This window comes from Corythoichthys intestinalis, chromosome 6 (genome assembly GCF_030265065.1).
Source record: "Corythoichthys intestinalis isolate RoL2023-P3 chromosome 6, ASM3026506v1, whole genome shotgun sequence".
Lineage (NCBI taxonomy): Eukaryota > Metazoa > Chordata > Actinopteri > Syngnathiformes > Syngnathidae > Corythoichthys > Corythoichthys intestinalis.
The window spans coordinates 14780090-14804766 of NC_080400.1; the positions used below are offsets into that span (position 1 = coordinate 14780090).

General features: G+C 41.8%; 1 protein-coding gene across 2 annotated transcripts in view; it reads left to right on the top strand.

Moving 5' to 3' along the window:
* Window positions 1-24677, top strand: part of LOC130917475 (C2 domain-containing protein 3-like) — a 65579-nt gene that overhangs the window by 19685 nt on the left and 21217 nt on the right. For both annotated transcript variants that reach the window (XM_057838920.1, XM_057838921.1), the window contains exons 10-21: window positions 4321-4512; window positions 4590-4705; window positions 4869-4987; window positions 5085-5210; window positions 6786-7205; window positions 8852-9003; window positions 9168-9414; window positions 13618-13979; window positions 14149-14321; window positions 19976-20111; window positions 20178-20446; window positions 20521-20598. In XM_057838920.1, coding sequence (XP_057694903.1) covers window positions 4321-4512; window positions 4590-4705; window positions 4869-4987; window positions 5085-5210; window positions 6786-7205; window positions 8852-9003; window positions 9168-9414; window positions 13618-13979; window positions 14149-14321; window positions 19976-20111; window positions 20178-20446; window positions 20521-20598 — 2390 coding nt within the window. The remainder of the gene's footprint in view (window positions 1-4320; window positions 4513-4589; window positions 4706-4868; window positions 4988-5084; window positions 5211-6785; window positions 7206-8851; window positions 9004-9167; window positions 9415-13617; window positions 13980-14148; window positions 14322-19975; window positions 20112-20177; window positions 20447-20520; window positions 20599-24677) is intronic.

Here is a 24677-nt window from a genome sequence, read left to right on the forward strand (position 1 = left end):
GGGAAATTTCCGCTTCTTAGATTATTTGTGATTCGGGTGTGGAAGATTCGAGAATGATTCACAAACATCCAAATTCTGATTATGTAATTATACCAGTTGAAGCAAAACTAAAACACAGTCAGCGTGGTCTTCGGGATGCAATGAGGAATGGACAGAGTGTAAATATCATGTTCAACTCATGCCGCTAGATAAAAAAAAAAATAATACCGGCACCTAACTGCGGCCGACAGCCGCTACAAACAACGCCCAGTTGCTAGTTGCTACAAACATACGGCCACATAATGCTACGGTAGATATCACATATATATTGAACTAGATGCAAAATGACAGACGACTGCAGCGTTAGAACATGTATAGAGAACTAGATGCGAAATGACAGACTTGCCGGAGTTAGTAACAGCCGCCATCTTAAAGCAGTAGACTTCTCTGGAAGGCTCTGTTGTAGCAAACCTAATGAACTTTTTATCTAAAATATTCCTAAATCTGCAAAATCTTGACTTGAATCTAACTTTAAATGATGAAACAGTTTTAAAACTTTAACATGTCGAAAGTAGACAGAAGGGAAATTATGAAATAAAGGGAGCAATTTTAACAATTTAACGGTTGATGCACAACATTACATTAATTGAATGTAGTTTACAGCTGCTGATAGAAAATGGGGATATTTTATTTACTGTTTTGAACTGTTAACATGATACTGAAATAGTCGTTTGGTTTAGCCTTAGAGGGTGTGTGTGTGGGGGGGGGGGGGGGGGGGGGGGGGGGGGGGGGTGTTTCAATCATCGATTTGTAATCGAATCGTAGCCTCTGAATCGTATTCGAATCGTTAGGTGCCCCAAGATTCCCACCTCTAGTCGCCACAACGAATCAGTTGCCTCCATCTAACCCTGCCCTTTGCCCTCACAGCAACGACTGGCTTGTTCTTATCACTTCGTCATTCATTTCTTGCATAAAGGGCTCCTTTGCCTGCCCACACAAATATTCTTTCTCATAATACTTTGGATGTATTTTATTGTTAGTTTTACTATGGGTAACTTGTAATATATTAATTTTATTTTGTACTAAAACAATAGTAGCAGGCATGTCAATGATAAAAAAATACCAAGAAATTACCATATCCTTTCAACTTTTAAAAACCTTTAATACACTCTGCTTGATGTCTCTGGCGACAGTAGTGATTTTTTTTTTGTACGAGCAAATGATGTTAATTTAAAGCAACACTATGTAACTTTTCAGTTTTGGTCGATTTTAGCGACGTTGGTGGACAAAAGCGGTAGTATTTTGCCTTAAGGAAGATTGCGTTTCCCATGAGGACCAGCACACACTGTCATAGTGTAGGCATGAAAATCTCTCACCTTTCAGCAAAATTCGCCGTTTTGAAGTCAAAAAGGGTGACCTACGTGAACTGTGTAGATCCAAGGAGACAATTTTTAGGGGAAGGGGGTGCCGCCCGGACACCTTTAACGGACGCACGCACGGAAGCACGCACGGACGCACAATGTTATGATAGTTGCAGCTGGTTACTGAGCGAGAGATTTACTCCTTTTCAAAAGACTTGAAAATTAATTTGTGTATGAGACAGCCAGGAACCCGGCGGTCGCACTTCTGTGTGCAAGTTATTTTTTTAGAGCGAGAGTAGAAGAGAGATAGTTCGTTTTTTCTTGCCTTTCAGTTGTCCAGCAGTATGTTCAAGTTGTGTTAATTGGAAAATGTCCCTAGTGTGTTGCTAAGTCCCGTGTGCAAGAGGTGAGTACACGAACCCTCTTGTACTGTTTAGCTAATTATTCAGTATATATATATATATATATATATATATATATATATATATATATATATATATATATATATGGCTAATTAATTTATTGTTGTTTTTGAGATGTTACTAGTTAGCGGCGAGCACTCTGCTTATTAGCGGCTTCACTAACATGTATTTCCATGTCAAGTTGTGCATTGTTTGGTGGTGTACAAAAGTTAATTCAGATACAGAACGTGTAAACCCAGGATTAAGTACAGTGGTAACACTACAAACATGGGAAATAGTACAGAAATCTGTAAAAACAAAGTATATTGGTTAAAAGAAGTCTTATTTCAAAAGACACTTTGTTTCCAGAAAATGTGGAATTCATTCCACCAGTTTAATTTTTTTTTTTTTTTTGTATTGTTGGGAGAAATAAGTACTGCTGTTTGAAACAGCTAATGTATTGTTGAGAAATAAGTAGTCTTTAAAATGGTTAATATTTTGCACTTTCTTATAAAAAAGAGAAAAAAAAACAGTTTAAGGGCAGCTTTTTGTTGTATAGTCATGTTTCCATCGTTCCTGTTGAATCATTAGGATATTTTAAATAAATAATGGGCATAAATTTGTTTGGCTACTTTATTCATTCGTAATATATGATGCATCGATAAACGTGATAATCGCGATCACCATCAGCACCGTGATAATTGTTCAATAATCGAATCGTAGCACCTTGAATCGAATCGAATCATGGGGTCCCTAAGATGACCACACACTGTGTGGTGCCTCCTGCAGATCACTGAAACTGTGGGTCGACAGTGCTCAATATTTTGTTGGGTTGCACAGTATACCAGAACATATTTCCTCCACACTTTCCTTCTCACCTTTTTAACCCCTGACCAATTTTGATGCAAATGTTATGAAAATATTTTATAAAGGTTGAAAAGTTACCTAGTGTTGCTTTAACGAAAAGTTATAATATAAAGCAACAGACGACACCTAGTATAAAAGGCCTTCATGTGAAAAATAGAGGCTAAAAATGGCTACTGTCATTTAAAAAGGTCTGACAATGGTTATTTTCCCTACTTCTGGGAAATATTTTCATTTACATTTTTTTACAGTTTGACATATAATTAAGATGAATATGTATTAAAGTTGGCTATTTTTCCATGTAAGTTTTTCTATAGACTTTATAATGTATTGACAGGATACAGGGCGCGGGGCCGATAAATAGGGGGCGTGCATTGTTGGCAAGGCCATCAAAGCTGACCGAGTGGAATGAATCACAGACAGAGCTTTTTTCATTTAAAATTCTTGTGAATTAATGCTGAAATCCCAGAGTTCTTTATAGATATGGACGTAAAAGTCTCGAGTCTTGGTTAAAAGCAAAAAAAAAAACAAAAATGTGCAGTTAGCGTTTATTTTACATAAATACATCGAAGTACAATGTTAGTGTGTTAGTGAATGTAGCTAGCAGCTACCTGATGTAAACGGAGCTTTTCCGTGAAAATTCCTGTGAATAAATGCTTAAATCCCCGAATTCTTTACAGATATGTATGTAAAACAGTCTCAATTCTTGGTTAAAAGCAAAAAAAAAAAAAAAACACAAAAAAAACGTGTATTTAGCGTTTATTTCACGTAAATATGTCCAAGTACAATGCTAGTCTGTTAGTGAATGTAGCTAGCTGCCGCGAGGTCGTCAAAGCTGACCGAGTTGAATCACAGACAGAGGTTTTTTCATTTAAAATTCTTGTGAATAAATGCTTCAATCCCCGAGTTCTTTATAGGTATGGACGTAAAACGATTCTTGGTTAAAAGCAAAAAAAACCAAAAAAAAACGTGCAGTTAACGTTTATTTTACGTAAATACATCGAAGTACAATGCTAGTGTGTTTGTGAATGTAGCTAGCTGCCGCCTGATGTAAACGGAGCTTTTCCGGTAAAAATTCCTGTGAATAAATGGTTAAATCCCTGAATTCTATATAGATATGTATGTAAAACAGTCTCGATTCTTGGTTAAAAGCACACAAAAAAAAACATACAGTTAGCGTTTATGTTAGGTAAATATGTCGAAGTACAATGCTAGTCTTTTAGTGGATGTAGCCAGCTGCCGCCTGATGTAAACGGAGCTTTTCCGGTAAAAAATCTTGTGAATAAATGCTTAAATCCCCGAATTCTTTATAGATATGGACATAAAACAGTTTCGTTTCTTGGTTAAAAGCAAAAAAAAAAAAACGTGCATTTAGCATTTATTTTACGTAAATATTGCGAATTATGATGCCAATGTGGTAGCGGCTAATTTCTCCCATAGATTTTTTTCACAAAGTTTCAAAAGGCATGCATGGTATGAAAAATATAATCATTACCTTGAATCCTCGGACAAATCACTCCTGAGACAATCTTTCCTGTTTGTATGCGGTACAGCTTTCGTACTTTTTCAATAGAAATCCGGCATTAGATCGCTGCAAGCGTGTTTGTGAATAGCTCTTCTTGATGTGGGCTCCCTACTTGAATGCGAGGCACAGTGCATGACCGATCTGAGCCGTCAATACAATATGAAAACTATGTTTTTTCTTTATGATTTAGTCCTGTTTTAGAGCTTCAAGGCGATCTAGCTAATGCCGACATTCCTCTGAACCTGGAGCAGCTGGCATTTTTGAGTTTCATGAGATCAGCCAAAGTGACTGTCGACTCAATGAGTGTGCCTAAGGACTGTGCCAGCCCCCCGTCCGTGAAGACCCCATGCAAATCTCCTTCCCTGTTACGTAGAAAGAAAACGTAGGTGTTTTTTTTTTTTTTTACAAAATCTATATTTTGAAATACAATAGTTAAGGAAGCTCCCCTCATTTTTGCAGCACATATTTTGTCGAGTACGCGTTCCCCAAGACTTCCTCCTCCAATCGACCGGCACGAAATTTGGTGCCCGGGGTGGATGTGACCAGGGCTGCTTCCAGTAATGTTGCAGGAGGAGGTATTGTGTATTTTTAATGCACTGGCTGCCATTGACGGCTATAAATGTCCAATCCATTGTGACATTCAAAATGAATTAGACAAAAATCGCCGTAAATGGCAGCGAATGAATTAAGTTCTGTACATAATGTACTGTTGCTTGTATTCTGTTTGTATATTTCAAGTGGTCAGCTTCCATCAGCTCTCCATGTTTCCCGTCCGCTTCAGCAAAACAACAGTTAAAAGGTGGTGGGCAAGTGATCTCCTTTTCCGCATTTTCGCTCGAAAACATGACCAAAATAAGGTGAGTTTTATGACAACAGATTAATATTAAAATGTGACCATACCTACATAGTGGCGAGAGCACAGTATTGATCTCATTTGTTATTTTTTTCCTGCAGGCTGTTCTAATCGGAGAGGTCGCTTATCCACTGCGTTGTCTGCTGCAGAGCCAGCAGCTCAGCGAGTCTCTCACACTGCCTGTGCATGCTGTGGAGGGCGCAAAACAGGAACTTTGTGTTCTCAGGGTAAATGAGTGTATTTGTAATTAGGGCTGCAGCTATTGATTATTTTAGCAATTATTTAATCGATCAATTAGTTAGTTCGAATAATTGAGTAATCGGATTAGGAACATTTAATGCCTTGCAGAATACATTTTAGGAAATGTAAAACAAAGGCTTGCTAGGATTGCACTTTCAAAAGATCATTAAATGCGAATACAAAATTCCCTAGTGTTTTTTCAAACAATACAGAATTGCACTTTAATTTCACAAAATCAATAAATGCATTTAAAAATAAATTCAAATACTTGAGCTTAACTTCAAATGGTATAAAAAATAAAACAAAAATACGGATCGAAGTACAACATAAGAACAATTGGTTAACTTGTATAGCAAAAGTCTGCTAGCTTAAATGCTATAAAATGCAAACTTTTTTTTTAACAATGCTTTTAACAAATTGTTCAAACACATATTCCCGCAAAAAATGCTAAATGTACCTCTAAATGACTAACGCATAAACAATCATATGATCTTAGACAAAAACGTACAACATTATGTTGGTCTTAACAGGGAGCAGCTGTATCCAGCCATATTGGATAAGTTGTCATATTTACTGTTGACACTAGAAGGCAGTGTATCCACACAAATCAAGAAAACTAAATGCAAACACTTTCAAAACAAACTGTTACAACGCCATTTCAATTAAACAAATCTTCGAAGCAGCAAAATTTGATTCGAACCTTTTTTCTAATCAAATTACTTGAGTTAATCGATTGATCGTTGCAGCACTTGTTGTTATCGTTGTGTTTTGTTTTGTTTTGTTTTGTTTTGCTTTAGGGATTAATCTGCTGCGGGTACTTATACTTTTCAAGAATTAAATCAGATTTTTCGAATTACAGTCCTAGATAAAAAGAATTGACTCTCTCCAAGAAAATTGTGTAACCGTAGTAAGAGAATTTTTTAAGTTATAAAGTTTATCAAAGAAAAGTTAGAATTATTCAAACATAGTCCTATTTTTTAGGAAAAAAGGTGGATTTTTTTTTTTTTTTTTTAAAAGGCAAACTGTTGTAAGGATGTTATCTTTTATAAATAAAATAATTGAATTATACTGTGTGTATGAGAAACAGTCAAAATCTTTTGAGTTTTTTTTATGGAACACAAGTTAAAACTTTACAAGCAGAATTCCAGGAACAAAAACAATATTTTGAGGGGGAAAAACAATCTGAGAAAAACAGTTGTAATTTTAGTTGAGTATTTTTTTTTTTTTAATTAGAATATTATGATGAAGGTTCTACAATATATACTGGATTAAAAAAAAAAAAAAAAAAACTATCAAGCTTTCCTCAAATGTACTTACCATTTGTTAATTTTTCAATTCAAACTTGCAAGAATGAAGGTGAAAGAGTAAAGACACCTGTTTCTGAACTGTCAATAATAACAAATCTAAAACATAACAAATCTAAAACAATCCTATATTGTGAGAAGTCTGAATTTTAAGTCGAACATTCCTTTGAAAAACTGCTCTAGTTTTAAGATATTAAAGTTGTATTTCTTCAGAATAAAAATCAATTTTTGAAGAGAAGAAACATTTTCATTTCCCAGGTGCTGCTCCAACTTTGTACCAACCATGGAGTCTCTGAAACTTCTGAAAAAAGAGACTCCTCATCTTCACGCAGCCCTCAAAGAGAGTCTTCTACTACGTCGCAGTTTGTCGACATTTACTCGAATCATCTCACCGGCCGCTCTTCAGAAGACATTGCACTAAATGTTCCACTTCAAAATTCCATGCTCACCCCTTATCCGACACGGCACACACCGCCGGACCCGGCACGACGTCTGACACCAGAAGAACCCGAGGTCCTGTTGCACACGTTGCTCATGGTGCCGGACGGCAAGAACTTTAACAGTGGCCCGGCGCAGGCTGTCAACGTCTACTTGAGCTGTAAACTCTTCTGGTGCGACGAGGTGGTGAGGTCTGTTGTCAGCTGGGGCCGTGCCAATCCTTCATTTAACTTTGTCCAGGTGGGACGTGACTTCATTAAAGATTTTAAAATGGGTCATTTTGGAAGTGCAGTACAGTGATCCCTTACTTATGGCTGTTAATGGGGAACAGAACCAATCGCGTAAAGTAAAAAAAAAAAACACAAAAAACACAAAGTTGCCCCCCCCCCCCCCCCCCCCCCCCATAGGCTGCTTTAAGACCACATGGATGAAATTAAAAGTAAAATTGGGGAGAAAGAGTTAAACCTCGGTTAACTACATTTCTCAGTCTAATTAACGTTAACAGTAGACAACACATGCAGGAGGACACTTCTCTAAGCAGCTTCCTACTCAACTTTTGCAGATTAGCAAGTTCACACAGTTTAATGTTATGCTAACGCTGATGCAGGTTGGACTTTCAGAGGCAAAATTGGTGTTGTGATCCCTACCTCCACAACATTGATGTCTTTTTACATTTCTTACAGTGGCTGCTGCTGGCTAGAAAAAAAATACTTCCAATATCCCTAATATCTAATGTGTGTTTGTGTGTGTGTGTGGGGGGGGGGTGGTCAAGTCATTAGCAATCAAATGTGCGTTTAGGAGGAAAAAAATGAACCAGCACATCCAGCAAGTGAAAAGAGGTACATGTAAGTCAAAACATAATGAAAATAATTCACTTAATAATGGTGGGGTCAATTGCAACCATTGAAACATATGGGCAGACAATCTAAAATGATCTAACTGAAGTCATTATCTAACGCAAATAAAGTTGTTAAAGGTTAATGGGGACAATTTGAGCATTCTGAGAAGTTGGTAGTGTTTTGTCCCTACCGTCCCTATGCAAACCTACGCCCTCTGTTTATATAATATCAATAAGTGTAACATGAAACATGTAAATATTGATATCATAAATAACACATAATATAATGTATAAATAATACATTATTCTCTCATATGATTCGTGTGAATGTGTGTTAATACATACATACATACAGTGGGGAGAACAAGTATTTGATACACCGCCAATGGGTTTTCCCATTGGCGGTGTATCAAATACTTGTTCTCCCCACTGTACATACATAAAAACATACATACATACATGGGTTGGACAAAATAATGGAAACGCCCTAAAAAATCTACAAAAACTATTTTTAATAGGGTGTAGTCCGCCTTTTGCGGCAATTACAGCCTCAATTCTCCGAGATATTGATTCATACAACTTGTGAATTATTTCCAAAGGAATTTTAAGCCATTCTTCAGTTAGAATACCCTCTAACTCTTTTAGAAACGATGGCGGTGGAAATCGACGTCTTAACTGAATCTCTAAAACTGACCATAAATGCTCAATAAGGTCGAGGTCTGGGGATTGTGCCGGCCATATGAGATGCTCAACTTCATTAGAATGTTCCTTATGCCATTATTTAACAATTATGTTCTATGATTATGATGCCAAAATGTTTGGTGTTTCCATTATTTTGTCCAACTCCTGTAGATGAAAATAAAGGATACATGAATGTTTTTAGAACTCTTATCCTTATAACAAGACTAAAAAGTCTGCAATGCACTGAAGATACGAAAGTTGAGCCGTGAAATAGCGAGGGATCACTGTATTTTAATTAGGAAACTTTTTTTTTTTTATAATTCAAAAAAGAAATACGTTTAAAATATTTTACCTCTAATACCTATAGGTAACCCCTGTGGCTCTAACTCCAAACTTACTGGAACGAATGAAGAACAACTTGATGGTGATCGAAGTGTGGCAGAAGACAAGTGGCTCCAGCCATGAGAGACTCCTCGGCCTTGTCAAACTTCCTTTACACCAGTTCTACATGTCCTTCAGGCAAGTGTCTTAATGCGTACCATTGACAGCGATAGCTGCTTGCCCCTACCAGTTGAAGAGGATTGACATCTATTGTTGTCAATGGCACTGAAACAAGCTCTTTTACCCCCCAGGCATGTCTTCGTTTCTTCTTACTCACCAACTCTGCTCGTTTTCACTCGCAGGGACTCCCAAATTGCCCACCTTCTTCTCCAGGCGCAGTATCCAGTTTTAGGGGTGGACTGCTACATGCCGGTAGTGGACGTCTTCTCTGGCGGCTGCAGAGGAAGTCTTAGAGTCACACTGGCCATGGGCCTCTGCGAGCAGGTGCTCGCCCTGCAGCGCGCCAGAGACAATGAGCGCGATTCGCCGAGCCACCCTTCCCTCAGAAGGCTGCATCTACTTGACCACCAGCCCAGTGCACCCGCCAAGGTTCCCACTGCTTTCATTTTATTAATCAATGATTACCATATGGCTGCCCAGTGGCGTCGTTAGGCCTATTTTAGGGGGGCTTCATGCCCCCTAAAATATTCTCAAGCCCCCCTTAATAATTTGGTGTTATTTTATTTGAAAAAAAAAAAAATACAAAAAATGCTGACACCTTCACTGGGAATGAATTCGACTTACTGCCGGCAATGCGGACCAAACTCTGACACCGGTCGTACAGGGACCGAACGGCCCTTACCAAGGGGTTCGGTACCCCGTATACCCGGAGCACACCCCACAGGACTCCCCGAGGCACACAGTCGAACGCCTTCTCCAGATCCACAAAACACATGTAGACTGGTTGGGCGAACTCCCATGCACCCTCGAGGACCCTGCCGAGGGTGTAGAGCTGGTTCACTGTTCCACGGCCTGGACGTAAACCACATTGCTCCTCCTGAATCCAAAATTCGACTTCCCGACGGACCCTCCTCTCCAGCATCCCTGAATAGACTTTACTGGAGAGGCTGAGGAGTGTGATCCCTCTATAATTGGAACGCACCCTCCGGTCCCCCTTCTTAAAAAGGGAGACCACCACCCCGGTCTGCCAATCCAGAGGCACTGTCCCCGATGTCCACGCGATGTTGTAGAGGCGTGTCAGCCACGACAGCTCCACACGTGTCAGCCACGACAGCCCCACAACATCCAGAGCCTTTAGGAACTCTGGACAGATCTCATCGACCCCCAGGGCCTTGCCACTGAGGATCTTTCCAGCCACCTCAGTGACTTCAACCCCAGAGATCGGAGAGCCCACCTCGGAGTCCCCAGACTCTGCTTCCTCAAAGGAAGGAGTGTCTGTGGAATTGAGGAGGGCTTCGAAGTTTCCTCCCCACCGACTCGCGACATCCTGAGTCGAGGTCAGCAGTACCCCATCTTCACTGTACACAGTGTTAATGGTGCACTGCTTTCCTCTCCTCAGAAGCCGGATGGTGGACCAGTCCAGAATTTCCTCAAAGCCGTCTGGAAGTCGTTTTCCATGGCCTCGCCAAACTCCTCCCATGTCCCAGTTTTTGACTTGGCGACCGCCGAAGCTGCAGTTGGCTTGGCCAGCCGGTACCTGTCTGGTGCCTCCGGAGTCCCACAGGCCAAAAAGGCCCGATAGGCCTCCTTTTCTAGCATGCCGGCTTCCCTTACCGGTGGAGTCCACCAGCTGATTCGGGGATTGCCGTCACAACAAGCACCAACCACCTTACGGCCACATCTTCGATCGGCCGCCTCAACAATGGAGGTGCGGAACATGGCCCACTCGGACTCAATGTCCCCCACCTACCCTGGGACAAGGGAGAAGTAATGCCGAAGGTGGGTTTTGAAACTCTTTCTGACAGGGGATTCTGCCAGACATTCCCAGCAGACCCTCACAATACGTTTGGGCCTGCCAGGTCTGGTCAGCATCTTCCCCCGCCGTCGGCACCAACACACCACCAGGTGATGATCAGTTGACAGCTCCGCCCCTCTCTTCACCCGAGGGTCCAAAACATGCGGCCGCAAGTCCGATGACCTGATTACAAAGTCGATCATCAAACTGCGGACACCTCTATGTTTGAACATGGTGTTCGTTATGGATAAACGGTAACGAGCACAGAAGTCCAATAACGGAACACCACTCGGGTTCTGACCGGAGGGTCCGTTCCTCCCAATCGTGCCCCTCCAGGTCTCACTGTCATTGCCCACGTGAGCGGGAAGTCCCCCAGAAGAACGAGGGAATCCCCAGAAGGGGCGCTCTCCAGCACACCCTTCAAGGACTCCAAAAAGGGTAGGCACTCTGAGCTGCTGTTCGGTGCATAAGCGCAAACAACAGTCAGAACCCATCCCCCCACCCGAAGGCGGAGGGAGGCTACCCTCTCGTCTACCAGGGTAAACCCCAATGTACAGGCGCCAAGTTGGGGGGCAATAAGTATGCCCATACCTGCTCGTGGCCTCTCACCGTGGGCAACTTCATAGTGGAAGAGAGTCCAACCCCTCTCGAGAGGATTGGGGCTAGAACCCAAGCTGTGTGTGGAGGAGAGTTCGACTATATTTACAGGGTACCCGCGGGTTATTAAAAGTATTAAAAAAGCATTGAATTTAGTTTTCCATTATTAAAGGTATTAAAAGTATTAAATTAGCTGTCGTAAGTCTGGAATTTTTTCACCGTGGTTTTAATTTTGAAGAACATCTCAGTGCAACCTAAATTATATCCGCGATGAAGTTTTTTTGTTTTTTTTAATCCATAACGAAGATGACGCGTAGAATTTTTACAGCATCACAACAGCAGGCAATCGCACAGTACTGTGTGCTAACGTAAGGAACTGCTCAGATGCCTTAGTGGTTATGTCCGATGAAAGCCTCAACAAGACAACCAAGTCCAAACAGTTGGACCAGCATGTGAGGTATTGGATCGGCGACCAAGTCGCATCCAGATACTTTGGGTCGCAGTTTATGGGTCATGCGAAGGCAGTGGACCTGATTAACATTTCTAAGTAAGTTGCCAATTTCTCCAATTAAAATGTGTTAGATGCAATAATGTATTTCTGCACGGTTTGCTTTTCGAATGAATGTGAATCTCGTAGTTTTAACTCAAGAGTTAGCCATGTTCAATGGGGTATTGGCAGGTGCACTAGCCTTAGCATGGATAAACCGGAGTCGTAGATCCACCATCACCCTCAGATACACAACACGGTTCACGCTATTATTGGAACGAGTGCGGGGTAACGTTGATCTGAATAATATGGCATGGTGATTGGCAAATTATAATGTAGGTGATAGTAAAACACCTCCTGGTATATTTAAATGTTTTTCTTGATTGAATAAGAGAATGTATTTTCTCTATCTGATTAAAAGAAATGTCTTCAATAGCTAACAAAGGATTAACATGTGTTTTGTATACTTCTTGTAATGTGATTAGGAAAAAACAATTACCAAGGGAAATGGTCATGTGTAGCTTTTTTATTTTGTGGTAATTAATGGTAAACTACTGCCATTTAGTGGTTGTTTTTTAAACTTTCACTGCCAATCGCAAGATTTTCCCAAGCACTTTACAGTTAAGGTGACCAACTTGACAATCACCAACCTACCACCTTGACTAGGTCCTCTTAAAAGGGAAACCTGTTGTATTGCAAATGTAATTTCTGAAGTTGCTTTACAAAAATTGTGTAAAATCCGTTTTATCCTGGGGGGGGGGGGGGGGGGGGGGTGACTGAAAGACCTTATATTTAAATGTGTTTTAATTGTATCTTCAGTAAATGTGCATTCTTTTGTCAAACACGCTTAGTAATTGAGGTGAAATTTGATGTTCAGTGCTTTATTTTTTTAACATGATTCAATATTATCTAAATAATGCGTGCGAGAAGAGTATTAATTTTCAGTTGAAATGGCATTAAAAAAGGTCTTAAAAGTCTTGAATTTAGATTTATCAATCCTGGGGGGACCCTGATTTAGTCGGAACTTCTCTGTCTCACACACCAGCTCGGGCTCGTTCCCTGCCAGAGAAGTCAAACTTCATGTCCCAAGAGTTAGCTTCTGCAGCTAGGGGTCAGACCGCCAAAGCCCAGCCTTTGGCTGCCGCCCAACTCCCTACGCACCCGACCCATTTGGCCCATCCCACAGGTGGTGAACCCACGGGAAGGGGAACCCACGTTGCTTTTTCCGGCTGTGCCCAGCCGGACCCCATGGGGACACGCCCGGCCACCAGACGCTTGCCTTCGAGCCCCACCTCCAGGCCTGGCTCCAGAGGGGGGCTCCGGTAACCCGCGTCTGGGCAAGGAAACTTGAGTCCATTTATTTTATTCGTCAATTGGGGTCATTTTGAGCCATGCTTTGTCTGGCCCCTCACCTAGGATCTGTTTGCCATGGGTGACCCTACCAGGGGCTTAAAGCCCCAGACAACATACTTGCTAGGATCATGGGGACACGCAAACCCCTCCACCACAATAAGATGATGACTCACGGAGGGGGACTATAAGCCAAATCCACCAAATTTCACAAAAAAGGGGAAAATAGTTACATATTTTTCATCATTTGTACATATACAAGCGTCATTGCTGCAGGGTTCAAAGCAGGGGGAAAAATAGTGTTTCATAGTCCCAAAATTGCAGTTATTGTTGATTATTGAAATAATCGATTAGTTGTTGATTTAACATTTAATTTACAATAAAAATGTCTTTTTCCCCTCAGGTAATTACTTCACCAGCTCGAGCAATGACTGAGCACGTGTTTACCATCCAGGTGGAAAAGGTGTCGGGCCTGACCCCTCTGCAATCTACAGTGTGGGGCGAGGCCGACTGTTATATTCAGTACACTTTCCCCTGTCAAGAAGTTGCCGATTTTGACACCACCCTGGATGGATATAGTAACACCAACCTGAAGCCTTTTCGGACCACAACTACTTTGTGCGTTCCTGACCCGTTGTTCGGGCACACGGAGACACACGCCCTGTTGGTACCTGAGGGTGTTCCTGTTCAGAAGCTGTTACTCAGCTCTCTTTCCAGCCAAGGTCTGAGAGGTGGTGGGGGCGTGAATTTTGAAGTTTGGTGCAGGTTTGTAAAGCAGTGAGATGGAAAAATCTATTTATCATCTATTCAATTTCAAATTAATGACAAAATTTGTCAGAAATGGGACATAACAGTATATGCCAGGGATTTGCAAAAGATTTTGCAGAAAGTACGATGCAGTGTGACGCCGTTTAATATGCTTCTGTTCCCGCAGATATTATTATCCCAATGTCCGAGACCAGCTGGTGGCCAAAGGGATTCTGCCATTGTCTAAGCTGTGTGCCATGGTCACAATGCAGGGACGGCATCTTGACGATGCCGAGAAATTTTCGCTACCTCTACTCACCAAAGTGGATGGCCTGCCAGCACATCAGCTTCATTCCTCTGGTTCGCACTCTCAACTGATTGTAATTATTCATAAGTACAAGAATGTCATGTATACATGTTAAAAAATTAGGACACCCAATTAAATATTCAGTTCTTTATTACGAAATGTTCACATGTTAATGTCTGATTTTGTTTTTCTTTATCTCTTTTAAAGAAAGTGATTAAATTGCAGGTAAACAACAAAAAATTAACATTGTTTTACTCATTAAACCAAATTTATCAACAAATTTATCAACAAAAATGCATATTCTAACTGAGGAAAAAGTTAGGACACCCTACCACCTAATAACTAGCGTTATCCCCTTTGGCTGAAATAACTTCAGTGAGACACTTTTTGTAGCCATATACCAGTCTTTGACATCGGTCTGAAGAAAGTTTGCCCCACTCCTCACCGCAGAATACTTTCAGCTGTGAGATGTTTGAGGGGTTTCTTGCATCTCAATGGGATTAAGATCTGGGCTTTGACTCGGCCTTTCCAGGACTCTCCATTTCTTCCTTTTCAGCCAGTCTTGGGTGGATTTACTGGTATGTTTTGGGTCATTGTCATCTTGGAGGGTTCAGTTTTGCTTCAGCTTTAATTTTTTTTTTCACAGATGATCTCACATGTTCCTCAAGTACCCTTTGATATACGATAGAATTCATGAAGAATTTTATGATGGTGAGCTGGCCAGGTCCTGCTATAGCAAAGCATCCCCACACCATGACACTTCTACCTCTATGCTTCACAGTTGGTATGAGGTTCTTTTCCTGGAATGCTGTATTGGGTTTACGCCAAACATGTGGTCTGGTCTGGTGTCCAAATAATTATAAGTATTCTGTTATTCCAGAAGCCCTGGTCTTTGTCTACATTTACTCTGGCAAACTTCAGTCTGGCCTTCATGTTCTTCTTGGAGAGCAAAGGTTTCCTCCTTGCACACCTCCCATGAAGGTTAAACTTGTGAAGTGGCTTTTTGATAGTAGAGGCATTCACTTTCACATCAACAGTAGCAAGAGCCTGCTGTCATGACATTTTTGGAGGCTTCTTTTAGTATCTTGCGGTCTGCTCTCTGGGTAAACTTGCTTGGATGGCCAGACCCGGCCAGGCATGTTGGCAGTTGTTTTGAAAGTCCTCCACATGTGGACTATTTTCCAGACAGTGGAATGGCTGATTTTATTTTCTTTTGAGATCTTTTGAAATCCTTTACCAGACTCATAAGCATCTACAATCTTCTTTCTGAAGCCCTCAGACAGCTCCTTTGATCTCACTATGGTGTTTTCACTCACTTCAACAGTCAGTCACTGTTAAAAGTATTCTGTGTTGAGGAGTGGGGCAAACTTTCTTCAGACCGATGTTAAAGACTGGTAGATGGCTACAAAAAGTGCCTCACTGGCAATGTTCCCTCTAAGCTGCGCGCGTGCGCAATCGCGCACTGCTGGCACCTACTCTGCGCACAAGAAATTCAATGCTGCGCACACAAAAAAAAATCAACAGAAACGTATGTTGTAACTCGGTGAGTGACAGGTGTCCAGCAAATGATACGATAAGATTCACTTCCGCTACGCAGCCAATCATAGCATTGACATTGCTTGTGTATTGCCCAGCCTACACGCGCGGTGTAGGTTAGCAAGCTGACAACAGTGCGTGAGTGCGGCGGAGCTGAGAGACGTAAAGGCCAACCCCTTATCATGGCGAAACGAACGGGCAGCGACACATCCACTCACCAAGCCAAAGTAAAAATGAAATGCGGTCCATATAAGAAGGAATGGCTGTCGGAGCATGTGCAAATAGACGAACAAGCGGTGAAACTGAAGCCAAAGTACCAAGTGAGTTTTCAGAGGGAAAAATGTGGACTGAATGGAAGTTGGACTACCTCAAGCGTCATATTCAGCAGAAAAGTCATTTGAAAGCTGTTGAAAATTACAAAGACTCAAGATGCGATAGGGGATTGGTACATTATTGTGGGAGAAAGCAAAAGACCGACAGAAGAGAAACAAGCTGTCCCACAAAACAAAATCTGACCCAGAGCATGTTGAAGTTCTCATTGACAATATTTTACTCACCATCGAAATGAATGCGTCATTGGTGTCAGTTCAACAAATCCACAATCACATGTCAAAGTATGTGAGTATACCAGAAAGCTGGCGAAGTAAAAACTATGCCTTTGAATTTGTAAACTCAATCAATGATATAGTGGAGAACGAGACTATGTGCAGTGTTAAAAATGCACCCTGGCATACACTGATAGTAGATGAGAGCACTGACATATCAGTACACCAAATGCAAGTCCTATATATTAAGACGTGAAAAATAAGGTACAATTTAAGTCAGATTGGTGTGTATTCCAGTGACATTTATTAAGATATTTTAAACATGGATATTAATCATTAAATGCTCTTACTACTGTATAATTTACGGGCAGTAGAAATGCTAATAGGCGTGAAAAGGCATGATACTGGTGTGTGGCCGCTATGTACCGTATTTTTCGGACGAAAATCGCAGTTTTTTTCTTAGTTTGGCATTTTCTGGAGCGACTTATATGTAAACTTATTCACACATTATTATATCATTATTGCTAGTTAGCATGTTCTTTATGCTATAGTTATCTGAATAACTCTAAATAGCTATGTTACATTGACATACCAGGCATGTTCTCAGTTCGTTGTTTATGAGTCATGTAATGTTATCATACCGTACACTTATTCAGCCTGTTGTTCTCTATTGTATTTTTATTCTAAATTTGCCTTTCAAAATGACATGTCTGTTTTTGGTGGTGGGTTATACCAAATAAATTCCCCCCCAAAATGCTATTTATACGCCGGTGCGACATATATGTTTTTAACTTTTCATTGCGCATTTTTTGGCTGGTGCGACTTATAGTCCAAAAAATACGGTACACATCTGATGTTGCTCACCGTGGGCCGCAGTGTGCTCAGGGAGATTGTGTGTTTGCTCAGACACATGAAAAATTAGAGGGAACATTGCTCACTGGAGTTATTTCAGCCAAAGGGGGTAACACTAGCTATTAGGTGGTAGGGTTTCTTAACTTTTTCCTCAGTTAGAATATGCATTTTTATTGATAAATATGGTTTAATGTGTAAAACAACGTTCATTTTTGTTGTTTACCTGCAATTAAATCACTTTCTTTCCCAGAGATAAAGAAAAACAAGATTAGACATTAATATGTGAACATTTCTTAATAAAGAACTGAATATTTCTTGAGGTCTCCTAATTTTTTTACATGACTGTATGTGCAGTCCTTATCACCAGTTTACCTGTATAAGAGAATTTGTATGCCAAAAGATAGATGGCACCAAAGGAATACTTTAATTACTTTGGTCCAACCACAAAATTAGCAATAGGCAAATGTGCCTTATCCAAACTGCAAATATGCAGGGATTCACAGGAGTGATGCATCTTAACTGAGAGAAAATAATAATTTATGATAAGTAATAGGGAAATCTAAAGAAATTGGCTTAAACATAATCCCATTTTTTGAGAAACAAAAAGCTGTGATTGGTCGGAAAATTGTGATTGGTGCACCTCTTGACATGATACCGATTCTTTTTGACAGCAATATGTTTACCGATATTACAAAACTGGCCACAACTCGATTAATTTCAAGGGATTTAACACAGTTTCAGTTCCCATAAAGCAATAAAATACTAAGCGAGGTTTTTGAAAATGTTGTTGCTGAAACATTTCAGACATTAGTATGAAAACTGTTCTTTATAAAAATTAAAAATAAAATACAACATCTATAAAAGATGACAGTGTTGAACAACGTTTTGCATTTCAACTATGTTTTGCATTTCAATCGATTTAGTTGGTTCATCACTTGACCCATCAATGTATTGTTCCAGACCTTATCATGATACCTCTGGTAAATAATTATTTGTGGTGTGTTTTCCACAAATAATAGGTTTGCAAAGGGTTGGAACATTTTTCTAAATCTTCATAGTAATGTAACTCACTGCCTGCCATTGACAGAGACAGGTTGTAATACCAGTCCTTCTAAAAAAATTCGGATATTGTGATAAAGTTCATTATTTTCTGTAATGTACTGATAAACATTAAACTTACATATATTTTAGATTCATGACACGCAACTGAAGTAGTTCAAACATTTTATTGTTTTAATATTGATTTTGGCAAAAAAGTCAAGAAAAACCAAAATCCCTGTCTCAAAAAATTAGCATATTTCATCCGACCAATACAAAAAAAGTGTTTTTTATTACAAAAAAGTAAACTTTCAAATAATTATATCAGCTATGCACTCAATACTTGGTCGGGAATCCTTTTGCCGAAATTACTGCTTCAATGCGGCATGGCATGGAGGCAATCAGCCTGTGGGACTGCTGAGGTGTTATGGAGGCCCAGGATGCTCCGATAGCGGCCTTAAGCTCATCCACAGTGTTGGGTCTGGTGTTTCAACTTCCTCTCCACAATATCCCATCAGATTCTAATAGGGTTCAGGTCAGGAGAGTTGGCAGGCCAATTGAGCACAGTAATGCCATAGTCAGTAAACCATTTACCAGTGGTTTTGGCACTGTGAGCAGGTGCCAGCTCATGCTGAAAAATGAAATCTTCATCTCCATAAAGCTTTTCAGCAGATGGAAGCATGAAGTGCTCCAAAATCTCCTGATAGCTAGCTGCATTGACCCTGCCCTTGATAAAACACAGTAGACCAACACCAGCAGCTGACATGGCATCTCAGACCACCACTGATTGTGGGTACTTGACACTGAACTTCAGGCATTTTGGCATTTCCTTCTCCCCAGTCTTCCTCCAAACTCTGGCACCTTGATTTCCAAATGACATGCAAGATTTGCTTTCATCTGAAAGTACTTTGGACCACTGAGCAACAGTCCAGTGCTGCTTCTCTGTAGCCAAGGTCAGGCGCTTCTGCCGCTGTTTCAGATTCAAAAGTGGCTTGACCTGGGGAATGCGGCACCTGTAGCCCATTTCCAGCACACGCCTGTGCACAGTGGCTCTGGAGGTTTCTACTCCAGACTCAGTCCACTGTTTCTGCAGGTCCGCCAAAGTCTAGAATCGGCCCTTCTCCACAATCTTTCTCAGTGTACGGTCACCTCTTCTGGTTGTGCAGCGTTTCCTTCCACACTTTTTCCTTCCTACAGACTTCCCACTGAGGTGCTTTGATACAGCACTCTGGGAACAGCCTATTCGTTCAGAAATTTCTTTCTGTGTCTTAGCCTCTTGCTTGAGGGTGTCAATGATGGCCTTCTGGACAGCGGTCAGGTCGGCAGTCTTGCCCATGATTGCGGTTTTGAGTAATGAAACAGGCTGGGAGTTTTTAAAAGCCTCAGGAATCTTTCGCAGGGGTTTTGAGCTAATTCGTTGATTCAGATGATTAGGTTAGTAGCTTCTTTAGAGCACCTTTTCATGATATGCTAATTTTTTGAGATGGGGTTTTTTGTTTTTTCTTGACTTTTTTTGCCAAAATCATCAATATTAAAACAATAAAAGGCTTGAACTACTTGAGTTGTGTGTAATGCATCCAAAATATATGAAAGTCTAATGTTTATCAGTACATTACAAAAAATAATGAACTTTATAACAATATGCTAATTATTTGAGAAGGACTATTATATTCTGCAGTTTTTTTTTTAAAACTTCTCTAAAATTGTGATATATTCGAATTTTAAATGTTTGTCAGGCCTTCTTGATGTGTGCATCCGGTACAAGTACCGTCCGATGAGAGTGGACAAACTGACTGGCAGAGGAGCCGCCTGTTCCTCCGTAACACTCGTGGTTCAAGTACACAGAGGGTGTGGTTTGCAGGCAGCAGCCAGGTATATGCCCTCTCATTATCCCACAGATTGGTTTCACAACTGCTAACTTCAAATTGTCAATTCTAGAGTCATAGCCCAGCAAGACGAAAGGTTCGACTACTTTGCCACCGTGGGAGTCAACTCTTATGTGAGCGTTCACTTGTCCATGTTGCCCGACGACGAGCCGTCGTGCACCCGCGTGGCTGCCAGGACTTTCTGGCCGGAGTTTGACCACCGTGCTGAGATGCGCTGTGACCTACTCGTCCACAAAAGTGGTGGCGAAACCTGCAGTCTGGCCGAGCGGCTGGCTGAAGCTTCGGCTGTTTTCACTGTTTGGAACAAAGACAACCGTAAAGGTTTAATACAATGGAATGATTGTTTTTCTTCCTAGTCCATGACATCTGGACTTATTTAATGTCTTTCTTTCCAGGTGTTACTGCCACGGCTCCGGATGTGATGTTGGGCACAGTAAAAATACCTTTAATCGAACTCCTCCATAAAACAACAGGTGAATGATTGCTTCAATTCAATTCAATAAACTTTATTTATCCCTTGGGAGAGTTAGTGCCATTGACGGAAATAGACATCCAATCCATTCCAACTGGGAGGGATTGTCAGCGAATAATCGCAATGTTAGAGATGCACTGAAAATTTGGTGGCTGAAAATTAAGCAAACTGTTCTTGCATGTACTTCTTTTTAGGGCTGCAGCTATCGATTATTTTAGTACTTGATTAATCTATCAATTTGTTTATCGAGTAATCGGATTAGGAACATTTAATGCATTGCAGAATAAATTTTAGGAGATGAAAAACATAGGCTTGCTAAGATTGCACTTTAAAAAGAGCATTAAATGCGAATACAAAATAAAATTCCCATGTGTTTCTTCAAACTATGCAGAATCCCACTTTCATTTAAAAATAAATGAAAATAACTGAGTTAAACCTCAAACGGTATGAAAAATAAATAAATAAAATGCTGATCTTAGTTCAGTTCAGTTTATTCACACATCGTATCATGGTACACACAAGAACATGGTCATATATACAAACAGCTCATCTGATAAGATGCAGGAAAGGGACACTCCGAATAAGTCGAACAGCACACACATACACACACCCATACACATACATACAATTATGGAAAATTTCAACAGTCTGATTACATCGGATTTGACATGTGACACCTTAGTAATGTAATTCAAAGACTTGGCATATTAAGCATACATTGCAAGGAGGTGAGTTTTCAGTTTTTTCTTAAAAATGGAGATGGAGTGTGACATTTTAAGTTTTTCATCCAGTTCATTCCAGATCTGTGGTCCTCTGCACACAATGCCAAAGCTTGTAGACTTTAGCCTTCTGTTTTTCCCAGTGATGTGATTTTTTTCCTCTGGTAGCATATGTGTGCTGAGCATAGGCAGAGTTTGACTTTTGGGGCAGGGGGGGCACAACATGTTGATGTCCCCGAAACGCAGTGTCAGCTATAAAATTATCTTACAAGAATATTTATAATAATAAGTTGACAATGAGCGTTTTTTGTTTCCCATCATTCTTGAGGGGAATTCTAAATCAGGCTGCTTTAGGCAGTACTTTTCGTCAACCATTGAATATGGTACGCCCGCCGGTGTTGTGCCAATGTAGTTACCCCAGTCAAAAACTTTATCCCATGGGCGGAGCCATATGGAGGTAGATTTGTTTCTTTACTATTCAATCCAAAAAAACCGTTGCTTCAATCAAAATATATATTTTCAATAAAAAAAGTCGCTTCAAAAAAAAAAAATGTTAATCCAAAAATGAATTTGAAACTCAAAAAGAAGCATGCGAAAGCTATTTCGCTTTGAATTTTTTTTTTCTTTTTTTTCATTTAAGAAATGTTGATTTGTGTTTGGGCCACATTTTAGCTAGGACGTTTTTGTCTTCATTATTCGATCAAAAAATAAGTTGCTTCAAAAATGTATATTTTCAATAAGAAAAATCACTTCAATCAAAAAAAAAAAGAGAAAAATTTCAATCATAGAAAACGTCTTTGAATGCGAAAAAATATTTGAGATTGAAAAATTTGCATTTGAACACTTAATTTTTCATTGAAAAAGTTTCATTTGATTGAAGCAATCCTTTTTGTGTTGGGGCCATATTATGGGTAGGACATTTGTGTCTGAATCATTCAAGCCCCCAAAAAGTTGTTTCAATCAAAAAAAATATTTTCAATCAAAGAAAAAAAATCATTTGAAAAATAAAATGGCCCTCCCCTAATTTTTTTTTAATTATATGCAAAGCAAATGAACGTCTAAGGTGCTAGTCACATGATCTGTTCGAAAAATAATTTTGACCCATTATAAAAATATTTTTTTGTTCATTTCATTCATTTTTGTTGATGCTTTATTGCTTTACAACTTTTATACATATCCATCCATTATCTTCCGCTTGTTCCGGGGTCGGGTCGCGGGGGCAGCAGCTTTAACAGGGAAGCCCAGACTTCCCTCTCCCCAGCCACTTCAACCAGCTCCTCCGGCGGGATCCCAAGGCGTTCCCAGGCCAGCGTGTCCTGGGTCGTCCCCGGGGCCTCCCGCCGGTGGGACATGCTCGGAACACCTCTCCAGGGAGGCGTCCGGGAGGCATCCGAACCAGATGCCCGAGCCACCTCAGCTGGCTCCTCTCTACGCGGAGGAGTAGCGGCTCGACGCCGAGTCCCTCCCGGATGACCGAGCTTCTCACCCTATCTCTAAGGGAGAGCCCGGACACCCTGCGGAGGAAACTCATTTCGGCCGCTTGTATCCGGGATCTTGTTCTTTCGGTCACGACCCAAAGCTCGTGACCATAGGTGAGGGTAGGAACGTAGATCGACTGGTAAATCGAGAGCTTTGCCTTTCGGCTCAGCTCCTTCTTCACCACTACGGAACGGTGCAGAGTCCGCATTACTGCAGACTCCGCACCAATTCGCCTGTCGATCTCCCGCTCCCTCCTACCGTCACTCGTGAACAAGACCCCAAAATACTTGAACTCCTCCACTTGGGGCAGGATCTCATCCCCGACCCGGAGAGGGCACTCCACCCTTTTCCGACTGGACCATGGTCTCGGATTTGGAGGTGCTGATCTTCATCCCAACCGCTTCACACTCAGCTGCGAACCGCTCCAGTGAGAGTTGGAGGTCACGGCTTGATGAAGCCAACAGCACTAAATCATCTGCAAAAAGCAGAGATTCAATGCTGAGGTCACCAAACCGGACCCCCTCAACGCTTCGGCTGCGCCTAGAAATTCTGTCCATAAAAATTATGAACAAAATCGGTGACAAAGGGCAGCCTTGGCGGAGTCCAACCCTCACTGGGAACGAATTCGACTTAGTGCTGGCAATGCGGACCAAACTCTGACACCGGTCGTACAGGGACCGAACAGCCCTTACCAAGGGGCTCGGTACCCCGTACTCCCGGAGCACCCCCCACAGGACTCCCCGAGGCACACGGTCGAACGCCTTCTCCAGACCCACAAAACACATGTAGACTGATCGGGCGAACTCCCATGCACCCTCGAGGACCCTGCCGAGGGTGTAGAGCTGTTCCACTGTTCCACGGCCGGGACGAAAACCACACTGCTCCTCCTGAATCCGAGATTCGACTTCTCGGCGGACTCTCCTCTCCAGCACCCCTGAATAGACTTTACCAGGGAGGCTGAGGAGTGTGATCCCTCTATAATTGGAACACACCCTCCGGTCCCCCTTCTTAAAAAGGGAGACCACCACCCCGGTCTGCCAATCGAGAGGCACTGTCCCCGATGTCCACGCGATGTTGTAGAGAAGTGTCAGCCACGACACCCCTACAACATCCAGAGCCTTCAGGAACTCCGGGCAGATCTCATCTACCCCCGGAGCCTTGCCACCGAGGAGTTTTCCAACCGCCTCAGTGACTTCAACCCCAGAGATCGAAGAGCCCACCATGGGCTCGGCCCAGACTCTGCTTCCTCAAAGTAAGGCGTGTCGGTGGAATTGAGGAGGGCCTCGAAGTAGTCTCCCCACCGGCTCACGACGTCCCGAGTCGAGGTCAGCAGTACACCATCTTCACTATACACAGTGTTAATGGTGCACTGCTTTCCCCTCCTCAGGCGCCGGATGGTGGACCAGAATTTCCTCGAAGCCGTCCGGAAGTCGTTTTCCATGGCCTCGCCGAACTCCTCCCACGTCCGGGTTTTTGCCTCGGCAACCGCCGAAGCTGCAGTCCGCTTGGCCAGCCGGTACCTGTCAGCTGCCTCCGGAGTCCCACAGGCCAAAAAGGCCCGATAGGCCTCCTTCTTCAGCTTGACGGCATCCCTTACTGCTGGTGTCCACCAGCGGGTTCGGGGATTGCCGCCACGACAGGCACCAACCACCTTACGGCCACAGCTCTGTTCGGCCGCCTCAACAATGGAGGTGCGGAACATGGCCCACTCGGACTCAATGTCCCTCCTCCCCCGGGACAAGGGAGAAGTTCTGCCGGAGGTGGGTGTTGAAACTCTTTCTGACAGGGGATTCCGCCAGACGTTCCCAGCAGACACTCACAATACGTTTGGGCCTGCCAGGTCTGGCCAGCATCTTCCCCCGCCATCGGAGCCAACACACCA